Source organism: Phyllostomus hastatus, unplaced genomic scaffold (assembly GCF_019186645.2).
Source record: "Phyllostomus hastatus isolate PE091 unplaced genomic scaffold, TTU_PhHast_1.1 phas_scaffold_345, whole genome shotgun sequence".
NCBI lineage: Eukaryota > Metazoa > Chordata > Mammalia > Chiroptera > Phyllostomidae > Phyllostomus > Phyllostomus hastatus.
Window position 1 is genome coordinate 25385331 of NW_025334024.1, and position 22514 is coordinate 25407844.

General features: G+C 48.2%; 2 protein-coding genes across 2 annotated transcripts in view; both read right to left on the reverse strand.

The window, feature by feature from the left end:
* The window catches only part of LPCAT2 (lysophosphatidylcholine acyltransferase 2), a 58385-nt gene that overhangs the window by 12428 nt on the left and 23443 nt on the right, over positions 1-22514 (reverse strand). The window contains exons 9-11 of the mRNA XM_045818620.1: positions 16377-16459; positions 15774-15899; positions 13903-14056 (exon numbers count right to left, since the gene is read on the reverse strand). Coding sequence (XP_045674576.1) covers positions 13903-14056; positions 15774-15899; positions 16377-16459 — 363 coding nt within the window. The remainder of the gene's footprint in view (positions 1-13902; positions 14057-15773; positions 15900-16376; positions 16460-22514) is intronic.
* CAPNS2 (calpain small subunit 2) lies at positions 1494-2522 on the reverse strand. The gene has a single exon (XM_045818621.1). The coding sequence runs from the start codon at positions 2428-2430 to the stop codon at positions 1687-1689; it is 744 nt and encodes a 247-aa protein (XP_045674577.1). The 5' UTR covers positions 2431-2522; the 3' UTR covers positions 1494-1686.

Consider the following 22514-nt stretch of genomic DNA (forward strand, 5'->3'; position numbering starts at 1 on the left):
CGGCCTCTCTGGCGGCGTCTCCCGCACCAGACCGGGTGCTGGGTTCCGCCTGCCTGGCCATCACCACCTGAATCAAAACCATAAAGCTAAACCGGGGGCCACATCCCCATGAAAAACACGGCTACCCCGGCTGGGGGTGTCGGTTTCTCGGCAGGCCCAGTTCCCTTCTCTGAACGCTGGCAATGCTGACTCTCCGGCCGGGCCTGTTTCAGGGGAGACATTTGGAAAACACGGTGAGACAGCCTTACTTTAGAGCTGTGGCCAGCACCCTGGGCTGCTCATTAGAACCCCTGGGAAGCTTTGAAAAAGGCTCTGAGCCCCACCTCTAAAGATTCCGGGTGAACCATTTGGAGTGGGACTCGGGCATCAGGATCCCTCAAGGGCCCCCCGCCCAGTGAGCCTAGAGGACAGCCAGGGCGGAGAACGCTGCCATACAGAGCCAGAGACGCTGGCGTGCATTTCCCTGTGCTGCTTTGTGTACCACAGAACTGATGAGGATTGGTGGAAGTGTTTCTTTTCCCTTTTTTTCTTGCATTGTTTACTTTTCCTCCTCCTGCCTGGTTTTCAGAGAGGAACAACAACCAGCAAAATATCCCTTGTTCCAAAGTAAACGAATGAACAAAATAGAAACAGAGGCGTGGACACATGGAACAGACCCACAGCTGTCGGAGGGGCGGGGCAGGGGGAGAGTGGATGAAAGAAGGTGAAGGGATGAGCCAAAGAATGTATACAAATGGCCCATGGACTCGGACAACAGTATGGGGGGGTGTCTGGGGGAGGGGGGCTGGGTGGAGGTAGACGGGGTTGGGCGGGGGACAACTGACACAGCATAAACAATTAAAAAAAATATTCCCTGTTCCAAGGCAAGACAAGACATGGCAGGAGCTGGCTGGAGCTGGGCACGCCTGACTGTGCGTACAAAATGCGTGCCAGAGCTCTCGTTCGGATCCTCGCCGCAGCCAGACTCTCCCCAGTGCCCTGCACCCTCTTTACAAACAGCGAAACAAAACAAAATTGCTACATGCTCTTCCTACACCTAAAGAACTCAAGAATTTTAGGTACTTGCTCCACCATTAAGAAAAAAAAAAGTACTACCCTTAGATAGAACAGCTTCCCCCGCATTCCTGAACTTGTTTCTATATACGGTTAAAGAGGGTTCCGGGGAAGCATTTTTCACTTTTCTTTTGCCTAATGGAAACATCAACCGTAAAATGAGGAGGAAAACCAGGTTTTGAATTTGCCTCCTTCTCACCTTTCTAAAGGAAAAGAAAAATGCATCTCCTGAGTGCTTTCTGGAGGTATTCCAATCTTTTTCCTCAAATTTTTACTCGTAACAACAACAACAAATGCCCCACTCCTTGGTATCCGTCCACTCACCGCAATAACCTGTGCAAACCCAGTCTCTTAGGGCCCCAACCCGCACCCTCGTCACATCTAGAAGTCCATGCAAGCCCAGCATCTGCAACAGCGGCTACACATACCACCCACGACACTTCTCATGGCAACTCCGTTTTAATTAAGCAGTAAAAAGCGGGCACGAGTCCAGACGTCGGTGGGGGTGTGGGAAGAGGGGGCCGGGAGACGACAGCCATGGGAGCCGGGGTATATCAGCGGCGATGCAGACGGCCAGGCGTGGCTTTCGGCCGTCCAGGCCTCCAGGGCGGGGCTGGCCTCCTCGTGGCCCGCTCAGGAATACATGGTCAGCTGCAGCCACTCTTGGATGGACACCTGAATCTGCCCATCGGCATCCCTGTCCAGGGATCTGAAGGCACGGAACATGGCGTCCAGGCGGACCAGGCAGCTGATGAAGTTGTTAAAATCCATGCTGCCGTCGTCGTCGGTGTACCGGCGGAGGATCACCGGGTAGAGTTGCTCGTGGAGCTGGAAGCCGGCTGCCTGCAGGGCCCCGCGCAGCTGGGAACTTCTCAGGGACCCGGCATGGTCCTGGTCGAACTGCTTGTACACGCACTGCCACTTCTTCAGGTTGTTCCACAGGTACTTGAACTCCTCAAAGCCCAGCTTCCCGTTCGTGTCGTTGTCCATGACGGACACGATGCTCCGGCAGGTGTCCAGGCTGAAGCCGTCGGTCTTCAGGTCCTTGTGCTTGGAAAGGATTTTGTTGAGGATGTTCATGAGGTCGGTGGCACCCACCTCCATGTCCGGTCCCGCCAGCTGTGCAAATTGGTGCCGAAACCGCCGGACTTCCTCGCTTTCGTGGGCCTCCACGTTGGCGAAATGCTGCTGGGTGGGGGGCGGTTCCGGGGTATACTGAGCTGCTGCAGCCTCGCTGATCATATTCACAATTCCCCCAACTAGCCCTCTAACATTTCCTCCTCCCCCTCCTGGCAGACCACCGCCTCCAAGAAGACCTCCAAGGGCTTCCCCAAGGCCCTGATTGGCTCCGTCCAAAAAAGCCTTTGCGAGAAACATGTTTTCGGCTTAACACGCTGCCCAAGTCTTGGAGACAGATGAAGAGAGCTGAAATGGAGTCTGCGGAGCTCACATGTGGAAGAACTGGCTTTTCTGTACCTGCTTCCACTGTGCCACGCCCCACGGCGTGGGTGTGATGCCTTCCCTCTGACTGAAGCTGCCTGAATTCCTGCAGGTCCTAGCATCTGCCATGTATGAGGGTGGGGTTCAATACAATATCGAGCTCTTCCAACATATATTCCTAATATATCTAATAACCATCTCAAGTTAGAGTACGTAGGACAAATGAGAAGCAATGATATTTGTAAATGAACATGTTAACTATACGTTTCTGTATGTCATGGGTCTTAGAGCTCTTTCTCAGCACCTGGAGGAAGACAGGCAGTTTCCTAACAGAAGGTAAAGGGTTCGAGGAAAGTGAGAAGTTCTTTTGTAAGCGTAGAGTTGGAAGAATTCTTGGGCGAAGGGAGCCTAGTTATCTACTCCCCTTCCTTTAGCAAAGATTTCCAAACTCCAGTGTTCTTAAGAAAAGCTTGGGCCCTGATTGGTCTGGCTCATTGGGTTGGGCACCCCCCAGGGTCACTGGTTTGATCCCCTGTCAAGGCACATGTCCGGGTTGCAGGCCAGGTCCCCGGTGGGGGCACGTGCAAGGGGCAACCATCCGTGTTTCTCTCCCTCCCTTCCTCCTCCCTTTCCCTCTCTCTAAAAATTAATAAATATTTTTTAAGAAAACTTGGAAGAGGGGCTTTTTAAATGCCGAGGTTCTGATTCTGTAGTCTGCTATGGGGTTTCTGAACTGCATTACTGGACCGTGTTCTGAGGTGTGACATTTATATGGAAAGATGTACAGATCACCGAGGTCTAGCTCGGACAACTCCACACGGACTGCACACGCCTATGTCAAGAAACAGAACTCCACCTGCACCCCAGACGCCTCTTTGTGCCTCTTTCTTAGAGTAACTAACTCTCTTCTCTCAAGGGCTACCACTGTCCTGGCGTCTAACACCACTGATTCATTTCTGCACCTTAAATCAATGGAATCATGTAGTCTATCCTTTCGGAGGTATTTAAAAATGTTTACATTAAAAATTGTAATAAACTACATAACATAGAATGTACCATTTTAACACAGTGCAGGGGCATTCAGGACATTCCCATTGTTGTGTAACCATCACCACTGTCCCCACCCAGAAAATGTTTCATCTCAAGAAACTTGAACTCTGTACCCACTGAACGAGAGCTCCCATTCCTGCCACCTGCAGGTCCCGGCAACTCCACTCTACTTCCCGTCTGCAGGAAGTACACGGCTCTAGGGACCCCCTGCAAGTTGAATCACACAGTTTGTCCCTTTGTGACTAGCTTGTGTCCCTTAGTGCAATGTCTTCAAGTTTCATCCACGTTGCAGCATGCATCAGCATTTATTTCCCTTTCAAAGCTAAATAACATCACATTTCTTGTATGTAACACGTTTGGTTTATCCACTCATCCGCTGGTGGATGCTTGGGTTGCTTCCACTTTTCGACCATTGTGAATAATGCCATTATGACCATGGCATTGGCATATGGCTAAGTACAAACACTTCTTTAAGTTCCTGCTTTCTTTTGGATATATACCTAGAAGTATTACAGAACTGCTGGATCATACGGTAATTCTATCCTTAATTTTTTGATGAGCCATTACACCTTTCTCCATGGTGTTCATACTATTTTACATTCCCACCAACAGTGCAGAAGAGTTCCAATGTCCCCACAGCCATGGCAACCCTTGTTATTTTCTGTTGTTCTTTTTTTTTTTTTTTTTTAACATAGCCATTCTAATTGGATGTGAAGTACTTTGGATTTCCCTAATGATTACTGAGATTGAGAACCTTTTCATAGACTGGTTGGTCATTTGTATATCTTCTTTGGAGAAATGTCTATTTAAGTTCTTTGCTATTTTTTATTGTGTTTTTTTAAAATTATTATTAAATTGTAGGTCTTTATGTATTCTGGATATTAACCCCTTATCAGGTATATTATTTATAAATATTTTATTCTATCCATAGATTGCCTTTTCATTCTGTTGATAGTGTCTTTTGATATACAAAAGTTTTTATTTGGATGTAGTCTAATTTATCTAATTTTTATATCGTTGCTTGTGCTTTTGGTATCATATCTGAGAAATCTAATGTCACAAAGCTTTTCCCCTATGTTTTTGTCTAAGACAAAACAATGGTTTTAGCTCTTTTTAATAATAGTTTTAGCCCTTGTGTTTAGGTCTTTGATCCATTTTTAGTAAATTTTTAAAAGATTTTATTTATTTAATTTTAGAGAGAGGGGAAAGGAGGGAGAGAAATATCAATGTGTGGTTGCCTCTCATGTGCCCAGTAGTGGGGACATGGCCTGCAACCTAGGCATGTGCCCTGACTGGGAATTGAACTGGCAACCCTTTGATTCATAGGCCAGTGCTCAATCCACTGAGCCACACCAGCCAGAGCCATTTTTAGTAAATTTTTATATAGTGTAAAGTAAGGTCCACTTCATTCTTTTGCATGTGGTTATCCAGTTCTCCTAGCATCATTTATTGAAAAAAAAACTATTCTTTACCCATTGCGTGGTCTTGGCACCTTTGTCTGAAATCATTGGAAGTATTCCTGCGATCTCTATTCTATTCCATTGGCTTAGATGGCTGTCTCTGTGCCAGTACCACACTGTTTTGATTACTGTAGCTTTGTAAGTAAGTTTTGAAATCAGGAAGTGTAAGACTCCAACTTTTTTCTTCTTTTGTAATATTGTTTTGGCTATTCAGGGTCTCTTGAACTTCCACATGGATTTTAGGATGGATTTTTCCATTTCTAGAAAAAAATTGGGGGGATTTTTATAGGGATAGCATTGAACTTGTAGATCATTTGGGTAGTGCTTACACCTTGACAATATTGTCTACCAATCCATGAACACAGGATTAATTTCCATTTATTTGTGTCTTTAATTTCTTGCAGCAATGCTTTATACGTATCAATGTACAAGTCTTTCAATTCCTTATTTATTCCTAAGTATTTATTCTTTTTAATGCTATTATATATACAGTTGTTTCTTAATATTCTTTTTGGATTGTTTCTTGTCAGTGCATAGAAACAAAACTAAGTTTTGTGTTGATTTTGTAACCTGCAGCTTTGCTGAATTAGTTTACTAGTTTGAACAGTTTGTGTGTGTGTATGTATGTGTGATCTGCAGGGTTTTTTTTTAACATAAAATATCATGCTACCTATGAGCAGAATTCATTTTACTTCTTCCTTTCCACCTTACACACCTTTTATTTATTTTCTTGCATACTTGTTCTGGCAGGGACTCCTAGTACTATGATAAATAAAAGTAGTGAAACCAGACATCATTTTCATGTTCTTGATCTTAGACAAAAGGTTTCAGTCTTTTATCATCGAGTATGCTGTTGGCTGTGGGCTCTTCATATGTGATCTTTATTACGTTGAGGTACTTTCCTTCTATTCATAGTTTGTTGAGTGTTTTTATACAAAGGGGTGTTGAATTTTGCCAAATGCTTTTTCTGCCTCAATTGAGATGATGCTTTTCCCTCTTCATTCTGTTAACATGGTGTATTACTCTAACCGATTTTCGTATGTTGAACCATCTTTGCATTCCAGTAATAAATCCCACTTTGTTGTGATATAAAATCCTCTTATTGAATTCTGCTCACTACTATTTTTCCATTGGACTACTATTCTCCATTGGACTGGAGAGGGGTAACAGCCAGTCTCATAGGTCACTGCGGGAACCACAGACAGCTCAAATGTGACATAAAAAACAAACAAACAAACAAACAAACAAAAAAACAAGACTAGCTATGAAGTGACTTTGTAAACTGTACAATCCTAAACTATTCTAACTGTTATGAGGGAGAGAAGAGCAGTGAAGGGACATGGCTCTGTTTAGGACATGAGAGTGATGTCTCCTTCTGCCACACCCAGGGGTTTGTGGGAAATTTCCCTACGACCAATAACTGGCCTCTGGGAACACCAAACGCCAAGTGTCTTCCTTAATCACAAAGAAGCAGCATCATAAAAGAAGTATCTTCCTTTTAGGGGATCACACGGGGCCATCTGGCCTCTGACAGATTTAAACCCATTCATATTAGCTTCCCTCAGAGGAAATCACATGGACTTTGTTGTAGGGTATCACAAACTAACTTCATAGCATCCACTGCCATATAAAACACGTCCCTTCTCACCCACCTGAAGCGTTTGTCACGGAGCTTTAAATCCACTTCCTCTCCTTTATGTTCTGTGAAGATGGAGGGCATTTGGCTAATGGGTTCTCATAAGCCATCACAGAATGAAAGCCTGTTATTAGATCAACGAGCCTTTTCTCCTCTGGGCTCTTTAACCCCCGAGGGCTCTTCATGAGAACAGTAGTAGCTACTCTGGTCACTGTCTGGGGAGCTCTATTGTCCAAATCTAGAGACAAAGGGTAGGGGGACAGGCCACATCGGACAGAAAATTAGCCCCCAGTTTCAGGGGGGGAAGAGTTACTGAACTTCAAAAGCACAGAGTGACACATGAAGTGACACACGAATGCCACCAGCAACATTATTCAGAATCACCCCCGAGTGGACACAACCTCAATGTCCGCCGATGGGTGAGTAGATACACAGAATGTGACATACCGGAGCACTACTTGGCTGCTTGGCATTGAAAAGGGATGAATGACTTCCTTTACACGGGATGCTATGACATGGATGGACCTCAAACACGGGATGTCAGGTGAAGGAAGCCAGACACAAGCGACCATACACTGTAGGACTGCATTTACATGATGTGTCCAGAAAAGGCAAGTCTGCAGAGAGAAGGTCCCTCTCGTACAGTGGGATCTAGCATAACACAAGAGGACAACTTTACGATGGGTGCCTGGGACTGAGGGGGTGGGTGGGTGGCAGGAATTAGAGGTTAAAGGCACAAAGAATCATACTGCGGTGATGACAACATTGCGAAACTGATTGGTGGTGACGGTCGCGCAGCTGGGTAAGTTTACTAAAATGGACCATTGCATGGTCTGCTGAAAGGGGGTAAATTACATCAAGTGTAAAATATGCCTCGAGGAAGTTATTTTTAAAAAGGCAGCAGGACAGTGTGTTGGAAAAAGAATGCTGAACGGGGAGTTCTCATCCAGGCCCTGCCATCGACTGGCTGTGCAGCCACTTCCTCCCTGGGCTGGAGCCTCCTGCAAAATGAGGAAGACGGTCACTGTGACCCCAAAGCCCTTCCAGCTCTGAAATCCTGTGGGTCTCATTTTCATGTTCCATGAAATCATGACAGTAGCATCCTTCTTATGTGGCGTTCATTCGGTTTCCTTCTGGTGCCCAGGTCTTTGTGCGCTACATATCAATTCAAGTCAGTCTTTCTTTATCTTGGGTCTGGTCCCACAGTGTTTAAAGACGTGGCTACTTACTCTGCTTTCCACTTGGACTCATCTGGTTTTCAAAAGTATTTCTGCTGGCAACCTATTAAGTACGAAGCACGGCCAAACACAATTCAAGGTGAGCGCACCGAACCAGGTCTGGCATGGCCCAGAAAGGACACACAGCCCCCATCCTGAGGGCAGCCTTTCTCCCAGGCGGGGTTTTTGCCCAGCTGCACCACGGCCTGGCCCAGGCCTTCCTAGTTTATTGACAAGAATGTCACCTTGGATGGAACCCAACACCCTTCTAGAGTCCATACAGAGACTATCTGTTCCTTTTGTCTTCACCATCACGGACGGTCCCTCTGTCACAGGAGGAAATCAAAGTGGTCTGACACCATGTGCTCGTCACTAAGCCCTGTGCTTTACTCCCTTGTGCTCTTGGAGGAAACCAGCAATGGCTCCCTCGCTCTAGTTAGGAAGTGAAAGCTTCACATGCTACAGCCTCCTTTCCATTTCCTTTACGCCTCTCCTAGGTGTGCGTGCGTGAAGGAGCCAAAAACAAAGGAGACAAGCTTCCTGCCTGTGTGGGTATCTCTAGCACACCAGCGCTCAGTGAGGGAAAATACAACCACGGACTCAAGGCGGGAGCTAAGTCAACCTGAAAACTGAGTGGGGAAATGGTCAGACAGATGGGACCACCACACTCCCCGGACAGCTTGTACTGAACAGAAACACTCATCCATCCCACTCAGAAAGGTACAGCCTTTTTGTGTTTATTATACCATATGCGTTATAGAGCTGATGTCATAGAACAAATCCTGACCACCTGAGATCGGAATCAAGATGAGTTCTTTTCACATGAGCTGTGAAATAAATACTACGTTCCATATCAAACCTGAACCAGAAACGTAAAGGATAGAAAATGCACTGTTTGTTGCAACAATTCACTGTAGTGATAAAGCAGCTACGGGTACTACCTAGAGGAATGGGCATGGTGGTGTCTCAATAAAACTTTATTAGCAAAAGAAGTGTCAGGCTGGATGTGGTCCATCCATTGTAATTTGCTGACCCCTGTTACGCTGATGATAGCAAAGGTTGCTGGGAAGTTTTAAGGACTGGACTGGAGGGTCGCAGTCAGGACTTATGATAACCATCGCTAGTTTGTAGGAGGCTCCACATCTGATTGAAAGGAGGTTACTGTGAATCTTTTCTCCGGACTATTCTGTCTACCTCTGGTTGATATTGTCCCACAGTTCTAACTCATGGAATATTGCTCATCTTTATAGACGAGGGAGACTGATTTCTAATTCCTAAGCTCCGGTCTGGCATGAGCTCACTCTCTCCTTCCACCGAGTACTATTATGCTCATAAGAGACCAGAGCTGAATAAAACGTAGGTGGGTGCTTTCTCCATTCTGCAAAAAATCTGAAAACAGTCACGAGTCTTCCCATTTCTGCCTTCTACCCAGCACTTGGTTCTCCTGGCTTTACCACGTCCTTTGTTTAAACGTTAGACAGGAAGAGTGTGAGTACACACTTTAGCGCTTGGACAATCCTGCATTTGTGGCCATTGTAAACTTCTGTAGGTCTTTTAGTACCGTTTTACATTCTGTGGAATGAATGCACTTCTTTATCCCAAGTTCTTCCTGTCTGCCCTGTTCTTGGTCTTAGTTCAAGTGTTAAATCGTGCGTGCCAATAATAACAAGCGTCCTTGCTCGTTCCTTCCTGCTGGAGAAGGTAGGGTGCTGCGCCGTGTGGGTTTTCTGCTCGGGCTAAGGGGCAGGATGGGCACGTCCGAGGCTTACGTGATCGGGAATAAACAGGGAAGTCGTTCTGAGGGGCAGTGAGGAACTTTTCTATTCAATCGTACAAGCTGTTCTGGAAGTTTGGGACCATGCGTCCTGCGAAGTCAAAAAGATTTATTACCTGGCTGTTTCACGGAAAACGTCTGCTGGCACCCGAAACATGGCTTTGTCGCCAGAGAAGATGGATGTTGCTATGCTGATACGGGGCGAACGGGACGTTCAGCAGGAGGCAGCGTGTGACACAGTGTAGGAGAGACATAACTCAGCTATTTGTACGCAGTGAGAAAGAGGCAGACAGTAAAGCCAGCAACAAAGAGGACGTGTGCCCCGGAACGCTTGAGAACTTGTCTCCCAGGTAAAGGAGACAGGGTCAGCCAGGCACCGTGCAGCTTTCCCAATGGCAGTGACAAAGGACGGAATGAGTAATAATACCGTGATGGCATCGCAGGACATTGTTGTCACTGTAAAGATGACTGTCTTATAGGCTGAATTATGAATACCAGACATGCTGAGAAGACACTGTTCTAAACTAGTGTGTCAGCCCTCAACTCCAATCATCCGGACATTCCACTGGCCCCAAATGATTCTCTGCACCCAGCAAGTTCGCTACACATTCATGAAACTAAAGAAGCTCAGTGAAACCCAATGATGAAAAGGGTCTTTTTTTTTCTCAAAGACATGGGACCTCTCCAAAGGGAAGTGTACCCAGAGTCGTGCCTGCGCCCTGCTTTGGACCACGGATGCCACCTCTCTCGGACCCTACCTGTCATCAGATATCTGAGCATCTAGAAGAACAGGATCAGATTAGCAGAAGGAGCTAGAGAGACAGCACATTGTTAGGACAGATTAAGACAAGAGAAAGCCATTACGACGTGTTTGTGGACTAGCCAAGAATGGACGTGGGGAGAAAGAGTGAGCGAATGTGGGAGATATTCAGGTCTGTCCTCCGTCCCCAAAATAGCACCCACAGCTATGGGAGATGTGGGGGAAACTGAGCGAGGAAAATAAAAGAGGGAGAGGAGGGTACAGTAGGAAAGGGACCCGGGAGGGGCCCCTGGGAGCCGGCACACAAACATAGCGGCTGGAAGAGCCGCAGGAACACCCCACCCTTTCTCTTTCCCACCCTTCCTCCCCTCCCCCCGGCCCCCCCCCCCCCCCCGACTCCGTCTAAGCATTGAGGTTAGCAAGATAAGCCAGTGGGAGAGAAACAAACTATGAAGTTACTGAACTTCCTTGTCTTTCCGATGGAACATTCTCTAGCATGGAAGTGAGTCTGGGGACAGGGTGTGACAGCCAATTGCACAATTGAGCTTCTCAAACCAAAACAGATCAGCACAGGCACAGACACGCAGGTATGTTACAAACAAAAAGGAAGAGATAGAGAGACAACAGGCAGGGATGGGGCGAGGAAAAAGGAAAGAAAGGAGGCAGGGAAGGAGGAAAAGAAAAGACCATCAAAGGCATTCGTCATGAACTCTGCCGACTCTTTTCTCTGCCTTCCAGTACGCTGGAGGTCGAAAGAAAAGTGCTCTGAAGACCAGCTCATGGTCTCTATCTAAAGAAGCCGAGTACCACCATACAGAGATGGGGCAGGGAAGGCACAGTTGTCACTGACGTGTGAGCCAGCTGACGCAGAGCGCGCCGAAATGAGATCGAGCACATGGGCTCCCGAGCAGGCTCACCCGTCTCCCACCTCCTACAGGCGGCTGCAGTCTCGCGTTCAGAGTGAGTCAGTCAGTCTGTCTGACCCGGGTTGTTTTCATTCTTGGTTTGCACCCCCTTCCCCGCTCCCAAATCTCCCCACACTCAGGGCTATAGGCACAACGGGGCTGGTGCCAGGTGTCATCCTCAGTCACCCAAAGACAGAACTGCTCTCACAGCAGCCCCGTCACTGCCGGTTATGACAGTTCGACACCTGAAAGAGAGGGAGCCCTCTCCAGAGACTATGTTTCATTTTGGTGAGAAATCCTAGGGAGCTCGAAGTCTAGACTTCCTCCTTGGTTCCTATTTTGGGTCACTTCCTCTTCCCCATCTCCTGTTCTTCTGTGTATGTCCCTGTCAGCTTCCTTCCTGTCACCACGTTCACATTTACAGACACTTTATGGAAACGTACTTGCACGGTTTCTAGAGCCACACGACCGACATCTCTCAGAAAGACTACTCATAGTTTGAGAAGAAAGTTCCCACTTCCCCAACTTGTCGTTACAGCCAACAGTTTTCTTCTCCTTTTCCCTAAACCTTCATCAAGCTTTATGGCAGCACAGAAGTGCTATTATAAAGGGTTGTGAAGATCAGACCTTTCAGGGACAAGGAAAGATTATTTGTATAATGTAAGCAAGCCCCGGAGAGAGGCCTGGGTCCTCCCTATAGAAGAAGGTTCTTCTGCTTCTTTTTAAAGATTTTATTTATTTATTTTCAGAGAGAGGGGAAAGGGGGGAGAAAAAGGGAGAGAAGCATCCATTGGTTGCCTCGGGAACACCCCCCACGGGGGACCTGGCCCACAACCCAGACATGTGCCCTGACTGGGAATCGAACCAGCGACATTTTAGTCCACAGGCTGGCACTCAAGCTACTGAGCTATACCATCCAGCGCGGAAGAAGGTCCTTAACTTCATGGTATGAAAGAATAGTTCATTTATGAGATCACCAAGTAAGCCATTAGGAATATTAGGGTGCCCTGGGGAAAAAAGACAAAAAGCCCCGTCCTGGTTTCTGTCATCAGGCTACAACTTCTTTGCAAAATATCTCTCTCCAGTGGTTCCTAGAGAACAGGGACTGCTGGCGCCAGAGAAGATGAAACGAGCCCGGTCAGTCTGCTTCTCCTTCCGATTATGACCAGGAACCCTGGTCAGCACACACAAAGCAGCTACCTCCGGGCAACAGGCCGCAGCAGGCGGACTGGGGAGCAAAGTCAACGCCTGAGGCCCCATCAGGACGGCAGGGGAAGTGCGGAGGCCTGGGGACAGCAGGACATGGTGAACGGACTGTTGAAAGGAAAGAGCTTTCAGATCCGTGTTGCTCATACAGCCAAACTACCCTTCAGGAATGAGTGCCAAATAAAGCCATCCTCGGGGGAGGGCCAAGAAAGGGATCCCAGTCCTTAGTGTTGACCCAAACCTACATTTGCTCAAAAACATATGCACAAAGGTTAGAGTGCTGATATTGCCCCAGACTGGAAACAACCCAAATGTCCCTCAGCTGAGAACCAGATACACCAGGGACGGCACGTCCATACGATGGAATCCTGCCAGCAGTTCAAGGAGAGAGGTCACTGATGCACGCGACACTCTGGCTGAATCTCACACGCAGCAGGCTGAGTGAAGGCAGCCAGACTCCAAAGGGTAGGTTCTGCTGTCAGGGGTTATAGGTCAGGGAAGGGCTTGACTACAACAGAAGAGCTACAAGGTGATTTTTTTGTAATTGTTGTGCATCTCGAATGTGGTGGTATTACGTGCTTCTGTGCATTTGTTAGAACTCATACAACTGTAACCCAAAGAGTCATTTTATATATTAAAAAAATTTTACCTGGCTGGCATAGCTCAGTGGATTGAGCGAGGGCTACAAACCATGCACTGCAGGTTCAATTCCCAGTCAGGGCACATGCCTGGGTTGCAGGCCACAACTCCCAGCAACCACACATTGATGTTTCTCTCTCTCTTTTTCTCCCTCCCTTCCCTCTCTAAAAATAAATAAATAAAATCTTTAAAAAATTTTTTTAAAAATAGAGAACTTGAAGTCTTGATACACCATGCCAAGGAAATTATTTGACAATTACCTAACTTCATGTACTTACATATTCATAAGCAAAAAATTATATCCTCAATATGTTATGGCAAATGGATGGCCAAGCTTTCATTGAAACCTTTGTTATAAAATGTCATTTTGAAATAAAATCTATTTGGTTTTCACCCATTTTGGGGACCGCCCAAATTCTTCAGAATAGAATAGCCCAACCCGGGTCACCAATACATGAGTTTTGACATAAATTTATAAATTCTTACCAGTGACACAAACCTCTCCGATTCTTTATCACAAACATGATTATATGGCCAGAATATTTATTTCTGGCCTGGTGTTGAACATAAATAGACATTCCCACAACAGTCAGAAAGCATACACGCACCCTCCCGTGTTATGCCTGCTGTTCAGGGAGAAAGCGGAATCACGCAATGAAACTGCAGGCTCAGCTGGATTCTGCTAGCACCGGCCCGACAGCGTGTGTGGGCCGGCGGAGTGCATGACCACGTTCGCATGGGAGAGGGGCAATGCTGACATACCCTGTCGAAGAGCGCGAAAAGTTGTCTCAGCACATCAGACACGGGCAACTTCAGGTACTCGGCAAACTCTTCAATTCCGATTCTCCCTCCTTTGGAGGAACTCGCGATGGCCGCGTATTCATCCAGGTGCTTCCGGACGCTGTCCCAGTTCAGTCTGAGCAGAGAGGGAGAGACACGCCGTCTGAGCCCTGTCCGACCCACGCGACTTTCTTAGGAACGCCGCTTCGTTCATTCCCTTGTCTGAAGGAGGCGTTTCAAGTCTTGAATTCGAAAAGGAGAATCAACCGTGTATTTTAAAGTACAAACTGTGCCGGTATCCAGGCTTTTCATTTTTTTTTTTTTAGGGATATTAGTATACCTGTAAAGTTCCCAAATAGCCGAGGGAAAGAAGAGTAACTGAGAAAAGCAGTGTGGTAGAATAGTAAATGATTCGCGAGAAGAAAATAAGAAATCACATTTAAATCTAAACATTACTTAGTAAGTCAACGGTACTGATTGGGTTGTTAAAAAATACAATTTTTTTTGTTTCCAAGGAGCTTTCAGGCTGATACCTTCATATTTCACAAAACGTTGGGACAGCAGAGTCATCATACTGCACCCACTTCCTCCAGTACTAGTTTCGAAAAGTCAGGGTGATAAATACTGGAAGACACACTGCAGCTTACATAGAGTTCTTTCTTTCTATTTATTTATTTATTTATTTGTTTATTTTTAGAGAGGGAAGGGAGGGAGAAAGAGAGAGAGAGAGAACCATCAATGTGTGGTTGCTGGGGGCCGTGGCCTGCAACCCAGGCATGTGCCCTGACTGGGAATCGAACCTGCGACGCTTTGGTTCGCAGCCCGCACTCCATCCACTGAGCTACGCCAGCCAGGGCTGCGTTCTTTCTTTTTAAATTAATTGTATTTGGGTAACATTGGCTCATACATAGGGTTATATGGCTTTCCAGAGCAGAGTTCTATGATCCATCACACATATATCGCACTGTGTGCTCACCACCCGAGGGTCAGACTCTTTCCATCACCGTATCTGTGATGTATCTCGTCCCTCATTAGTCTCCTAACCAGGGGACGTAACCCGTGCTTCTCCTGGGTCCAATCTCAGGGCCTATCTAAACTGTTCAAATTGTGAGCATACCAAAACATTGTCTTATCTTAAAACTATAGATAGTATTTGCTCCATCAGTGATGAGTCAGGATTCTGAATCCTGGACTTTCATACAGTACCTGGTGCCGCAGGTCCCTTCGAGGCCGGATGCCAAGGTCTGTGAATCACTAGGTACGGGGAAATCCCCAGGAGGGGTGAAAACAGAAGGAAATGGAGTAACAGAGGACTCGGGTGTTACAGCTCCAAAGGAATGCTCCAAATGGTTTAAAGTCGATCATGGAAACACAAAGGGGCGCTTTGGCCCTTTTATAAAAAATCACGTGCCCAGTGGTTAAAAAGGTCAATCTTGAATAAGCACGGAAGGTTTAGCGATGGTCAGGATTGCTACTCGCCATGTCAATCCCCACTTCAAAAGAGAAGCCCCGACCACCACAGCCCGGCGTCATCAGACGATGCTGTCCTTTCGGTACCAGGGTCTCAGGGCAGACTAGCTCCTCAGCCATTTCGGGGTATGGAGGCGGAGCCCTGCTCACCCCCACTTGCTGTCGCCTGCTCTCCTGTGACCAATTTGCACATTTTTGAACTCACTGCTCTTGGAAAAAACAGAACAAGGTGAACTACAGGGGAGATGAATTCACCACCCCGGCTTCCGTGATCGACCTCAGAGCTGGGCCTTAATGAAACCAGAAGAGCAAATAAACATACAGGGACGTAGCTCTCTTTTGGACACCTTTATGAAAGTTGAGCCACTTTAAAATGCGCTTACTTCAACTTCCGGCTAATTTTGGTGAATTCCACCAGCCCAGCCTCCATGGGCAGCGTGAGCTGGCCCGCCGACATCATCAGCCTGCAGTCTTCGTACGTGTGCTCGGTCATCGGGATTCCCAGAGCCCTAGGGTGTTCAAAGGCAAAGCGACATTCGAGTTTTTTTTTCGGAATAGGTATTCTTCTTTTTAAATATTTTTAAAGATTTTTATTTATTTATTTTTAGAGAGGGAAGCGAGGGAGAAAGAGAGAGAAACATCAATGTGCGGTTGCTGGGGGCCGTGGCCTGCAACCCAGGCATGTGCCCTGACTGGGAATCGAACCTGTGATGCTTTGGTTTGCAGCCCACGCTCAATCCACTGAGCTACGCCAGCCAGGATGACATTCGATTTTTTTAAAAAAGCTAATGATTTTTCGTGAGGCCGGAACTGGCCAAACCAACAGCAGTAAACAGAAAAGGAGTTCCTGCTTTGTAAACCAGTAGCTTTGGCTAGCATGAGAACCTTTAGGGGAGGAAACAGCCAAATCTTTAAAAATATATTAACTGTCATTTACTAACCATGTGCCAACTCTCTGCTGATTATAATCACATGTAGACACTTACTGGGCCATCAAAGTCCGGACTCTTCCAGCAAAAAGGACGGGGTCTCTCTTTTCTTCGTCACTCGGTACTTCAACGGGCAGAAACTGAAAGAGAAATACACCGTTCGGTCACAAGTGGGGGGACTCAGACACTGCACGCTGAAGCCATTCACTGGTAAGTCAACCATCATTCTGCTGACCCTGCCTTCCCAGCGCGTCAGCAACAGGACGTAACGGAAGGAACGGACCTCGGACTCAGGAGACCTGCCTCCAAGCCCTGGCTCTTCCCGTGTGTGAACCTTTAAGTGTGTCTTTTTTTAACTTTTCCCAATGGTCCCCTCAACTCTACACGGAGGGCTCCGGTCCGCTACCATCTCGGCAGGGGTGAGGAAGAAGACATGAGGCAGCATCTAGGATCCGGGAAGGTGGAAAGCTGGAGCTACCGAGACCTTCTCAGAGTTGCATTTTCTACCACGACCACCCCTTTGCACGAGAATGTTAGCGACGATGATTATTTTGTCTTTTATAGTGTATCTTCTCCATCCACTTCTCGATCAGCCGTATTTTTATCGTTCGATGGAAGTTCACATTTTCATCTGCTTTATGTTTTTTAAGTTCATACTGGCCTTCTAGCTTCTATGTAACACCTGGTTTGGCTTTACCATCATTTAAATTTTACTTTTTTCTCTAGTTGGCATCCTGTGATGCCTCATTGGTACTGTCCTTCTTTTTATTAACAGTTTTCTGACATTAACAAGGTCGTGGTGCCATCGTTAAGTCATGGCATATGTTTTGAGCACCTACTGTATACCAGGCAAGGTCATCAAGACCCTATTCACGTTCTAAAGAAGAGAGATGTTTTTGTGGGATAGACCGACACAGTGTGTGCCACATATCCTTACCCTTATCACCCCCAATTACAGATGGGGCAGAAAAGCTTCATTAACTTAGTTAAAGACCTACAGCTCAGCCCTGGCTGGCATAGCTCAGTGGATTGAACTCGGGCTGCAAACCAAAGCGTCGCAGGTTCGATTCCCAGTCAGGGCACATGCCTGGGTTGCAGGCCACGGCCCCCAGCAACCGCACATTGATATTTCTCTCTTTCTCTCTTTCTCCCTCCCTTCCCTCTCTAAAAAATAAATAAATAAAATCTTAAAAAAAAAAAAGATCTACAGCTCACGTGACCAGGATTCAGTCCAAGATCTGCCAGATACTAAAGCCCTTGGTCTCCCCACTCAGACGTCTTTCCAGGAGTGTGCAAGAGAGAGAGAGAGGAAATGATTCATTTGGCCAGGGATGGGCAGGGGAAAGATGCCAAAGAGGCTTTACAGAGAGCTGATGGTTGACCTTGGCTTCTTAAGGATAAACATGATTTCTCCGACGGCTACTGTTTATGGAATTATACCTACCAACCAGGTCCCATGCCAGGTGCTCTATATGCATTATTTCATTTCACTGACCCCCCCAACTTTAGCCATAAGGAACTGGGGTTCCCAAAGACCAAACAACTGGCTCAACATTCCATGGATCACTTCCACTCAGTAAATATTGCGTAGGCGCCTGCCGGGTGCCAGGCCCTGCACTAAGCCCTGAAGACACGACAGTGAAGTCCCTCCCCTCTGGGTACTGGGGTGAGGATGTACGACAATGAGCTAAGGCCGTCCATTAAGGACCTACTTGTGCTGGGTCCTCTGTGAGAGGGTCTTCATAAAATTAACCCCCTTGAAGCACGTTCCTCCGTTCCCATTGGCTACAAGAACGTGGCTAGAAGGGGTTAAACAATATACCTACAGCGACGCACCAGTGGCAAGGCCACGATGTGAAAGAACAGAAGGATCTGTATAAATAACACCTCTTTCGGACTCGCATGGACTGGCTCTCAAATCCTGATAGCCCTGTTCAGAAGCCGATGGGCAGTGGTGACTCAGAGGTGCGGCTTGGGCAGGGGAGCGACCTGATCGGGTCCAAGTGTTTGAGCAGCACCTTTGGCGGCGGGGAGTGGATACGCCGAAGAGGAAGAGGCTCAGAGCAGGGAGAACCTCCTGCGACCCACCTGCAGGAGGGGGCGAGGCCACGAAGAGAGGGCGTGAGGATGCAGGGGGCAGCGCGGGGGCAAGTGCGGTGTCCGAGACAAAATGGACAGAAACCTGAGCATGATGTGCTATATGCCGTTTGACCCTCCACGTTTATCCTAGTGGCCTCCTCCACTGCGAGGGGACCGTGCCACGCTGCGGCAACGACACGTGGAGTCCTGGCTCGGCCGCGTGATCCCGGCAGCCACTGGGCCTGCGGGCCTCCTCCGAGTGAACAGTGCGGCTGCGGGATCTCCGAGTCCCTTGCAGTGGGAGTCCCGGGTCTGGCTTTCTGCCCAGTGCCCAGTCCTTCTGTGAGATGGGAAACTAAACTGAGCCACCAGAGGTCCCCACAACACTTTTCTGTCCAGAGCACCAAACTCCGCAAATAAGTATTTCTGAAAATTCCCTCCAGCCTGTTCCGGTATAAAAAATCCAGTATATTGTTCGATTCCCAGTCAGGGTACATGCCTGGGTTGCAGGCCATGACCCCCAGCAACCGCACATTGATGTTTCTCTCTCTCTTTCTCCCTCCCCTCCCTCTCTAAAAATAAATAAATAAAATCTTTTAAAAAATCAGTTTAAGAATGTTAAAAAAAATCCAGTATATTTGTTTAGTATGGAACCCAAGGAAGAGAACAGTACGTTAAAATCAATGTTCATAAAATCTTTAACACAGTAGTATAATGAAGTGTTAAACCGGCCTATAATTCTTCATTTTTTCAAAAGCAGAATGATCATTTCTGTCTCATATGCTTGATCTGTAGCACGTCCTGAGCCCCTGGAAAATAAACTGCAGCTCCACCGTTAACCAAACTAATACAATGAGCTACAGGCTTCGTTCTTTGAGTGGAGATGGTTTCCATAGAATACATTTCAATAACTCTTGTGTAGGCATGGCATTTTATTCTTGAGGAAAAAAGAAGTCCACGAGAGTTAAAAAAAAAAATCTGGACGTGACGCACATGGGCCTCAGGCCTCCTGAGAAGCAATTCGCCGGAAATTCTAAAACACGGCACCTCTCCTCAGGCGAGACCTTGCCGTCTCTACCTCCTTCCCGTTTTGTACGGAGCCTCAAGGCCCACAGCATGAACTCCCCCTGGATCTGGGAAGGAAGATGCACCAAAAACAGAGGAGTGTGGAGGCCACTGTCTATCTCTGTCCCCTAAGACACGTCTACACACCCGAGTGACTTCAGGATCCCGAGCTTTCCTTTCCACCCTCCCGGTCTCCCATCATCCCCGGCAGCCACACAGGTGGCCCCTCGGACACCTGGATTTCACAGTCTCTGCACCTGGTCAGATACCCTTCTCGAGTCCCTTTCAGCCATGGAAATGAACCTGCAGCCCCAATCTGCTCCTCTGGCGAGTTCTACAGCCAGAGATTCCCCTCGTTACCTGTGGGTGTTCGCTTCTCCCCTCACCTGGTCCTGCCTGGCGCTGCCTCTCAGGACCCACTCCTCCCTCGTCCCCTGCCCCTCCCGGACCTTCTGCCTGCCTGTCGATGCTGGGGGTGGGCAGGCAGACACTTCTACGTGGCTCTCCTGTCACCCCGCGTCTCTTGCTTCTGCCGCACACCCCTGGTGCCAACCACAAACCCTTGGTCACCTCTCCTGGCCCCACTGCAAAACCTTATATATCGGGGCTACTGCAAATCTGTGTGAACTTCCACCGCGTCCTCACCACTACTTTGAAAACCACCCTGTCTTCCCAAGGCGACCATCCTGCCCCAAAATACAAAAATAGCCTTTGGTTTGTCTTCTTTTTTTGCCGAAGATCTTCCTTTGTCTCTGCAGGTGCGGCAAAACCTGTTTTCTTAACGCTGCGTCTACCTCCTCCCTGTCTGGGCGACGGGTGAGGATCGGGTGACATGGGTGGCCTCTCGCCGCTGCCTGGCAGCCCTTCCCGCCGGTCCCTTTCTGATCTGCCGCCACCACGACGTTTTACTGTTGCGACACCAGCCATACTTCTCAGGTTGCGATTCCACTTGCAATCTCCGCGGCATTTCACCTTGACCTTCAGAGAGATGACCGTGAAGATCAGGCCACCCCACACGATGCCACGTGGGTGTGTTGACTATTTTGAGCTGAAGTCACTTGAAAGCAACAGCAAACACAGGGAGCGGTTGTCCCCGACTCTCGTCACCTGCCTGCAGACAGGTGCTCCGGAAGTTGCCTGATGTCGTAAACCACCTCCCGCGCAGATTCCTCAGACCGGGAGGCGGACCCTGACTCTCATCGGGGGAGAGGGACCAGCCTTGTCCCACGGCTTCCTCGAGCCCCTCATCTAGTCCCCGCGGGGCCCGTGCGTCTCTCCTAGAAGTCATGTGTTCCCCGCTGTGCGGCCGGCAGCCTCCCTCCCCTTCACCCATGAAGATGGTATGTGAGCTCTCCAACATCCCACCGCTTTGTTTCGGGCATTCAGTTTACATCCCCTGGGATGCCCTTGTGCACATATTAAAATAAATGCATGCGTATACCTGTCCCCCTGTTAACCCACCTGTTGCCAGTTGACTTCATAGACCTGGTTATAGAACCCAGGCGGGGAGGGGGGTGTCTTTCCACCCCCACAGCAGCCCACGGGAACCCAAATTTCCGGTTCCCTCCCCCCCGGGACCGACTCCGCAGCCCTGCTCCCTCCTCCCGGCACCTGTCTCTGGTCCTCCACCTGCTGTCTCTGCACCATCCTGCCCCAGGTGAGGGGCAGGCTGATGGACGGACGTGTTTCCCACACCAAGACCTCCCGCGTGCACCTCTGTTCCCAGAGCCGCCTCCTCCCTCCTCCCGGGCCTCGGATGGCACACAAGACAGAGCCAGCTGCCTCGGCCCGAGATTGAACGCCGCCGGTCGCCCAGAGTCTTTATATGAATGCCCAGTGCCCGCAGAACAGGTTCATTCCCGGCTTCCTGACCGCACCAGGCACACTCCTTTCTCCCAGAGAGATGGTGAGAGGAAGGAGAGAGACTGATGAGTGCTGACACTACACAGTCAGACCTTTTCCCAAGGAACAGAAAAGAACTTCAGCTGGCCAGCCTTGACACGTGGGCAGTGCCGGGCCTCCTGTTAGGTCCTCACAAAGGGAAAATGTAAAACGAGGGAGGTTCTCAGCGACAACACGGGCCGCTTCCTTTACGAAAGCACAGAAAAATCTACGTGATAAGGGAAATAAAAGTTAATGCTCACTGAGCCCTAGCCATGCGCCAGCACATAAATAACCTTGTTAAATCCTAACAACCCTGTAAAACAACGTGTCCGCCCCATTTCCCCAGGGAGGATGCGGGCTCAGAGAGGCTAAGCCGTTTGCTCGAGTTTGGTGGGGCGTAGCCGCGCTGAAATGGAGACCACAGTTCCACCTTCTTATAACGGTCCATCTCCCCACTGCTCCCACTCACGGACTCCAGAGTGCTTCCGAGCTCCGCAAGAAATCAGTTTTGTTGGAGCAAGCACACCTATGGTGTGTGTGTGTGTGTGTGTGTGCGCTAAACCTTCCCTAAAAGGCCCACTGCAGATTCCAAATGACGGCCAGTGTGTGCCTTTCGTGTGTCTGGATAGCGAAATAAGGCTTCATAAATGTATTCGAACCGTCCCTAAGTAATTAGCTCTTCGGAGATTTTTAAAAGCGACATAAATAATGAGGGTTGACCCTAACACTCATTATTAATTACCACCCTTTCCTAAATCAGACAACTTTTTCAATGAAACAACAACAACAACAACAAAAAATCCCTTTCTATGACTTAAGAAAACGAATTGATCGCCCATGATAAAGGATCGTGGACCTAATGTTAGCCACTTAGACGCTCACCATAAGCTTAGCCAAAAAATGTTCCCGAAGCAGAGTCCGTCCGTATGCCCACAGACAACACGTTTTGGTGTGTTTATAGTGCGATGGGTGGCTTTGAAGCCCACGTGCTTGGGAAACACGCCGAGATGCGGCTTCTAAAGAAGAACGGCACGGTCAGCGGGAACGCCGTGCTTCCAGTCGTAAACCAGCCGCTGCCCGAGTCATGCCAGGGAGTCTGACGTCGCCTGTGTCCTCCTCTCTCGTGAGGTGATCCAGCAGGCTCTTAACCGACGTCCCACTTCGGGA

Bases quoted from the DNA above. Each gene is read 5' to 3' on its own strand.
- CAPNS2 (XM_045818621.1), bottom strand. From the start codon at position 2,430: ATGTTTCTCGCAAAGGCTTTTTTGGACGGAGCCAATCAGGGCCTTGGG.